General features: G+C 58.5%; 1 protein-coding gene across 1 annotated transcript in view; it reads left to right on the top strand.

The window, feature by feature from the left end:
- The window catches only part of LOC106600151 (condensin complex subunit 3-like), a 94,088-nt gene that overhangs the window by 15,668 nt on the left and 70,920 nt on the right, over nt 1–7,500 (top strand). The window contains 1 exon segment of the mRNA XM_045711216.1: nt 1,065–1,149. Within this exon segment, the coding sequence (XP_045567172.1) occupies nt 1,065–1,149 (85 nt within the window).

Consider the following 7,500-nt stretch of genomic DNA (forward strand, 5'->3'; position numbering starts at 1 on the left):
AACTGGCTTTATAGACCTGAACCCAGCTTAAACACACACTAAACTGGCTTTACTGAACCCAGCTAAAACACCCATTAAACTGGCCTTAGACCTGAACCCAGCTTAAACACACACTAAACTGGCCTTACTGAACCCAGCTTAAACACACACTAAACTGGCCTTACTGAACCCAGCTTAAACACACACTAAACTGGCCTTATAGACCTGAACCCAGCTTAAACACACACTAAACTGGCCTTACTGAACCCAGCTTAAACACACACTAAACTGGCCTTATAGACCTGAACCCAGCTAAAACACCCACTAAACTGGCGTTATAGACCTGAACCCAGCTTAAACACACACTAAACTGGCCTTATAGACCTGAACCCAGCTAAAACACCCACTAAACTGGCCTTATAGACCTGAACCCAGCTTAAACACACACTAAACTGGCCTTAGAGACCTGAACCCAGCTAAAACACACACTAAACTGGCCTTATAGACCTGAACCCAGCTTAAACACACACTAAACTGGTTTTACACACCTGAACCCAGCTTAAACACCCACTAAACTGGCTTTACAGACCTGAACCCAGCTAAAACACCCATTAAACTGGCTTTATAGACCTGAACCCAGCTAAAACACACACTAAACTGGCCTTATAGACCTGAACCCAGCTAAAACACACACTAAACTGGCTTTATAGACCTGAACCCAGCTAAAACACACACTAAACTGGCCTTATAGACCTGAACCCAGCTTAAACACCCACTAAACTGGCCTTATAGACCTGAACCCAGCTTAAACACCCACTAAACTGGCCTTATAGACCTGAACCCAGCTTAAACACCCACTAAACTGGCTTTATAGACCTGAACCCAGCTTAAACACACACTAAACTGGCTTTATAGACCTGAACCCAGCTAAAACACACACTAAACTGGCCTTACTGAACCCAGCTAAAACACCCATTAAACTGGCCTTATAGACCTGAACCCAGCTTAAACACCCACTAAACTGGCCTTACAGACCTGAACCCAGCTTAAATGTAAAGTTGTTAATGACTGTGTGTGTGTTTCAGGTTCTGGCAGACAAGGTCCACATCAGAGCTCTGAGTATCGCCCAGAGAGTCAGTCTGCTGCAGCAGGGTCTCCACGATACCGCAGGTAAACACACACACTGTCACTCTGGCTGCAACTCTGTGTAGGGGCTGCAACTCTGTGTGGGGGGGGGCAACTCTGTGTGTGGGGGGCTGCAACTCTGTGTGGTGGGGGGCTGCAACTCTGTGTGGGGGGGCTGCAACTCTGTGTGGTGGGGGGCTGCAACTCTGTGTGGTGGGGGGCTGCAACTCTGTCTGTGGGGGGCTGCAACTCTGTGTGGGGGGCTGCAACTCTGTGTGGTGGGGGCTGCAACTCTGTGTGGGGGGCTGCAACTCTGTGTGGTGGGGGCTGCAACTCTGTGTGGTGGGGGGCTGCAACTCTTTGTGGGGGGCTGCAACTCTGTGTGGTGGGGGGCTGCAACTCTGTGTGGGGGGGCTGCAACTCTGTGTGGGGGGGCTGCAACTCTGTGTGGTGGGGGGCTGCAACTCTGTGTGGTGGGGGCTGCAACTCTGTGTGGGGGGGGCTGCAACTCTGTGTGTGTGGGGGGCTGCAACTCTGTGTGTGTGTGTGGCTGCAACTGTGTGGGGGGGCTGCAACTCTGTGTGGGGGGCTGCAACTCTGTGTGTGTGGGGGGCTGCAACTCTGTGTGTGTGTGTGGCTGCAACTGTGTGGGGGGCTGCAACTCTGTGTGTGTGTGTGGCTGCAACTGTGTGGGGGGGGCTGCAACTCTGTGTGTGTTTCTGCTGCCATCATTTGGCTGTGGCGCTGCACCGCAGCAAAATCATTGCGTCCACGCAAAAAAAAAAAATGATGGACCATGAAATAATATTTCTTCCCGAGGCGCACTTTGAAGGTGCTAGAACGTTCCATGTACTTTTCCTCTGCAAACAAAAGGATAGAACAACTTGACAAGCCCGTAGAATAGATGATCTGTTTACCTCGTCGGCTCGTCGATCTGTTTACCTCGTCGATCTGTTTACCTCGTCGGCTCGTCGATCTGTTTACCTCGTCGATCTGTTTACCTCGTCGGCTTGTTGATCTGTTTACCTCGTCGGTTCGTTGATCTGTTTACCTCGTCGGCTTGTTGATCTGTTTACCTCGTCGGTCTGTTTACCTCGTCGGCTCGTCGATCTGTTTACCTCGACGATCTGTTTACCTCGTCGGCTTGTTGATCTGTTTACCTCGTCGGCTCGTCGATCTGTTTACCTCGTCGATCTGTTTACCTCGTCGGCTCGTTGGTCTGTTTAACCTCGTCGGCTCGCTGATCTGTTTACCTCGTCGATCTGTTTACCTCGTCGATCTGTTTACCTCGTCGATCTGTTTACCTCGTCGATCTGTTTACCTCGTCGGCTCGTCGATCTGTTTACCTCGTCGATCTGTTTACCTCGTCGGCTTGTTGATCTGTTTACCTCGTCGGTTCGTTGATCTGTTTACCTCGTCGGCTTGTTGATCTGTTTACCTCGTCGGTCTGTTTACCTCGTCGGCTCGTCGATCTGTTTACCTCGACGATCTGTTTACCTCGTCGGCTTGTTGATCTGTTTACCTCGTCGGCTCGTCGATCTGTTTACCTCGTCGATCTGTTTACCTCGTCGGCTCGTTGGTCTGTTTAACCTCGTCGGCTCGCTGATCTGTTTACCTCGTCGATCTGTTTACCTCGTCGATCTGTTTACCTCGTCGATCTGTTTACCTCGTCGATCTGTTTACCTCGTCGATCTGTTTAACCTCGTCGGCTCGTCGTGTGTTCTGTGCCAGACCAAATATTCCTCAAGGCTCGTGTTATAAGTGCCGTAGGGAGGGGAACATGCATTCTGACAAGCAGTCAATGGATGAACCGTCATTCTTAAAGCAATGCCGTTGGGGGGGGGGGGGAACGGCAGTTTTAATGACATCTGTTAAATAGAGGTGGATCCCGCTCTTCATTCCTCCTGTATTTATTTCTCAGCTGCTAAATGTGTTATAATTAATTAGAGCGTTAGACTGGTGCTAAAATGTAACGCACCTCATTTGTAGGGTAACTTGGGGGGGGGTGAAAAACCCCCACACTGCCTCAATATATTTTGGGGAGAGTAAATAAATACATTCGGAGACATTTTTAGTTGAGCAAGAATGGTGGCAACCAAGGGACAGTGTTGGGGGGGGAAATGGGGATATGAAGTGGTTTGTGTGAAGTACAGGCAGGGGGCATATTATCCTGGGTGGTTGTTTACCCCAAGTTACCCGAACAGGAAGGCGCCCGCGTTACGCTCCCTTGCAGGATGGCCCGCGTTACGCTCCCTAGCAGGAAGGCCCGCGTTACGCTCCCTAGCAGGAAGGCCCGCGTTACGCTCCCTAGCAGGAAGGCCCGCGTTATGCTCCCTAGCAGGAAGGCCCGCGTTACGCCCCCTAGCAGGAAGGCCCGCGTTACGGCTCCCTAGCAGGAAGGCCCGCGTTACGCCCCTAACAGGAAGGCCCGCGTTACGCTCCCTAACAGGAAGGCCCGCGTTACGCTCCCTAACAGGAAGGCCCGCGTTACGCCCCTAACAGGAAGGCCCGCGTTACGCCCCTAACAGGAAGGCCCGCGTTACGCCCCTAGCAGGAAGGCCCGCGTTACGCTCCCTAACAGGAAGGCCCGCGTTACGGCTCCCTAGCAGGAAGGCCCGCGTTACGGCTCCCTAACAGGAAGGCCGCGTTACGGCTCCTTGACAGGAAGGCCCGCGTTACGCTCCCTAACAGGAAGGCCCGCGTTACGCCCCTAGCAGGAAGGCCCGCGTTACGCTCCCTAGCAGGAAGGCCCGCGTTACGCTCCCTAACAGGAAGGCCCGCGTTACGCTCCCTAACAGGAAGGCCCGCGTTACGCTCCCTAGCAGGAAGGCCCGCGTTACGCTCCCTAACAGGAAGGCCCGCGTTACGCTCCCTAGCAGGAAGGCCCGCGTTACGCTCCCTAGCAGGATGGCCCGCGTTACGCCCCCTAGCAGGAAGGCCCGCGTTACGCTCCCTAGCAGGATGGCCCGCGTTACGCCCCCTAGCAGGAAGGCCCGCGTTACGCTCCCTAGCAGGAAGGCCCGCGTTACGCTCCCTAGCAGGAAGGCCCGCGTTACGCCCCTAACAGGAAGGCCCGCGTTACGCTCCCTAGCAGGAAGGCCCGCGTTACGCCCCTAGCAGGAAGGCCCGCGTTACGGCTCCCTAACAGGAAGGCCCGCGTTACGCTCCCTAGCAGGATGGCCCGCGTTACGCTCCCTAACAGGATGGCCCGCGTTACGGCTCCCTAGCAGGAAGGCCCGCGTTACGCTCCCTAGCAGGATGGCCCGCGTTACGCCCCTAGCAGGAAGGCCCGCGTTACGCTCCCTAGCAGGAAGGCCCGCGTTACGCTCCCTAGCAGGAAGGCCCGCGTTACGCCCCTAACAGGAAGGCCCGCGTTACGCTCCCTAGCAGGAAGGCCCGCGTTACGCCCCTAGCAGGAAGGCCCGCGTTACGCTCCCTAACAGGAAGGCCCGCGTTACGCTCCCTAGCAGGATGGCCCGCGTTACGCTCCCTAACAGGAAGGCCCGCGTTACGCCCCTAACAGGAAGGCCCGCGTTACGCCCCTAACAGGAAGGCCCGCGTTACGCCCCTAACAGGAAGGCCCGCGTTACGCCCCTAACAGGAAGGCCCGCGTTACGCTCCCTAGCAGGAAGGCCCGCGTTACGGCCCCTAACAGGAAGGCCCGCGTTACGCTCCCTAGCAGGAAGGCCCGCGTTACGCCCCTAACAGGAAGGCCCGCGTTACGCTCCCTAGCAGGAAGGCCCGCGTTACGCTCCCTAGCAGGAAGGCCCGCGTTACGCTCCCTAGCAGGAAGGCCGCGTTACGCTCCCTAGCAGGAAGGCCCGCGTTACGGCTCCCTAGCAGGAAGGCCGCGTTACGCTCCCTAGCAGGAAGGCCCGCGTTACGGCTCCCCTAGCAGGAAGGCCCGCGTTACGCCCCCTGACAGGAAGGCCCGCGTTACGCTCCCTAACAGGAAGGCCCGCGTTACGCCCCCTAGCAGGAAGGCCCCGCGTTACGCCCCCTAACAGGAAGGCCCGCGTTACGCTCCCTAACAGGAAGGCCCGCGTTACGCCCCCTAGCAGGAAGGCCCGCGTTCGCCCCTAACAGGAAGGCCCGCGTTACGCTCCCTGACAGGAAGGCCCGCGTTACGGCTCCCTAACAGGATGGCCCGCGTTACGCTCCCTAGCAGGAAGGCCCGCGTTACGCTCCCTGACAGGAAGGCCCGCGTTACGCTCCCTAACAGGAAGGCCCGCGTTACGCCCCCTAACAGGAAGGCCCGCGTTACGCTCCCTAACAGGAAGGCCCGCGTTACGCTCCCTAACAGGAAGGCCCGCGTTACGCTCCCTAACAGGAAGGCCCGCGTTACGCTCCCTAACAGGAAGGCCCGCGTTACGCTCCCTGACAGGAAGGCCCGCGTTATGCTCCCTGACAGGAAGGCCCGCGTTACGCTCCCTAACAGGAAGGCCCGCGTTACGCTCCCTAGCAGGAAGGCCCGCGTTACGCTCCCTAGCAGGAAGGCCCGCGTTACGCTCCCTAGCAGGAAGGCCCGCGTTACGCTCCCTAGCAGGAAGGCCCGCGTTATGCTCCCTAACAGGAAGGCCCGCGTTACGCTCCCTAACAGGAAGGCCCGCGTTACGCTCCCCTAGCAGGAAGGCCCGCGTTACGCCCCTAACAGGAAGGCCCGCGTTACGCTCCCTAGCAGGAAGGCCCGCGTTATGCTCCCTAACAGGAAGGCCCGCGTTACGCTCCCTAACAGGAAGGCCCGCGTTACGCTCCCTAACAGGAAGGCCCGCGTTACGCCCCTAACAGGAAGGCCCGCGTTACGCTCCCTAGCAGGAAGGCCCGCGTTACGGCTCCCTAGCAGGAAGGCCCGCGTTACGCTCCCTAACAGGAAGGCCCGCGTTACGCTCCCTAGCAGGAAGGCCCGCGTTACGCTCCCTAGCAGGAAGGCCCGCGTTACGGCTCCCTAACAGGAAGGCCCGCGTTACGCTCCCTAACAGGAAGGCCCGCGTTACGCTCCCTAGCAGGAAGGCCCGCGTTACGGCTCCCTAACAGGAAGGCCCGCGTTACGCTCCCTGACAGGAAGGCCCGCGTTACGGCTCCCTAGCAGGAAGGCCCGCGTTACGCTCCCTAGCAGGAAGGCCCGCGTTACACTCCCTAACAGGAAGGCCCGCGTTACGGCTCCCTAACAGGAAGGCCCGCGTTACGCCCCCTAGCAGGAAGGCCCGCGTTACGCTCCCTAGCAGGAAGGCCCGCGTTACGCTCCCTAACAGGAAGGCCCGCGTTACGCCCCCTAACAGGAAGGCCCGCGTTACGCCCCCTAACAGGAAGGCCCGCGTTACGCTCCCTAGCAGGAAGGCCCGCGTTACGCTCCCTAGCAGGAAGGCCCGCGTTACGCCCCTAGCAGGAAGGCCCGCGTTACGCTCCCTAACAGGAAGGCCCGCGTTACGCCCCTAACAGGAAGGCCCGCGTTACGCCCCCTAGCAGGAAGGCCCGCGTTACGGCTCCCTAACAGGAAGGCCCGCGTTACGCCCCTAACAGGAAGGCCCGCGTTACGCCCCCTAGCAGGAAGGCCCGCGTTACGGCTCCCTAACAGGAAGGCCCGCGTTACGCCCCTAACAGGAAGGCCCGCGTTACGCCCCTAACAGGAAGGCCGCGTTACGCTCCCTAACAGGAAGGCCCGCGTTATGCTCCCTAGCAGGAAGGCCCGCGTTACGCTCCCTAACAGGAAGGCCCGCGTTACGCTCCCTAACAGGAAGGCCGCGTTACGCTCCCTAGCAGGAAGGCCCGCGTTACGCCCCTAGCAGGAAGGCCCGCGTTACGCTCCCTAACAGGAAGGCCCGCGTTACGCTCCCTAGCAGGAAGGCCCGCGTTACGCTCCCTGACAGGAAGGCCCGCGTTACGCTCCCTAGCAGGAAGGCCCGCGTTACGCTCCCTAGCAGGAAGGCCCGCGTTACGCCCCTAACAGGAAGGCCCGCGTTACGCTCCCTAGCAGGAAGGCCCGCGTTCGCCCCTAACAGGAAGGCCCGCGTTACGCCCCTAACAGGAAGGCCCGCGTTACGCTCCCTGACAGGAAGGCCCGCGTTACGCTCCCTGACAGGAAGGCCCGCGTTACGGCTCCCTGACAGGAAGGCCCGCGTTACGCTCCCTGACAGGAAGGCCCGCGTTACGCCCCCTAACAGGAAGGCCCGCGTTACGCTCCCTGACAGGAAGGCCCGCGTTACGCTCCCTGACAGGAAGGCCCGCGTTACGCTCCCTGACAGGAAGGCCCGCGTTACGCTCCCCAACAGGAAGGCCCGCGTTACGCTCCCTGACAGGAAGGCCCGCGTTATACTCCCTATATTTATGCTTGTTTTCTGAGACATACAATTGATCGATAGTATGGCTAACTAGTTAAACCAGGGCTCAACATTAACG

This window comes from Salmo salar, unplaced genomic scaffold (genome assembly GCF_905237065.1).
Source record: "Salmo salar unplaced genomic scaffold, Ssal_v3.1, whole genome shotgun sequence".
NCBI classification, from domain to species: domain Eukaryota; kingdom Metazoa; phylum Chordata; class Actinopteri; order Salmoniformes; family Salmonidae; genus Salmo; species Salmo salar.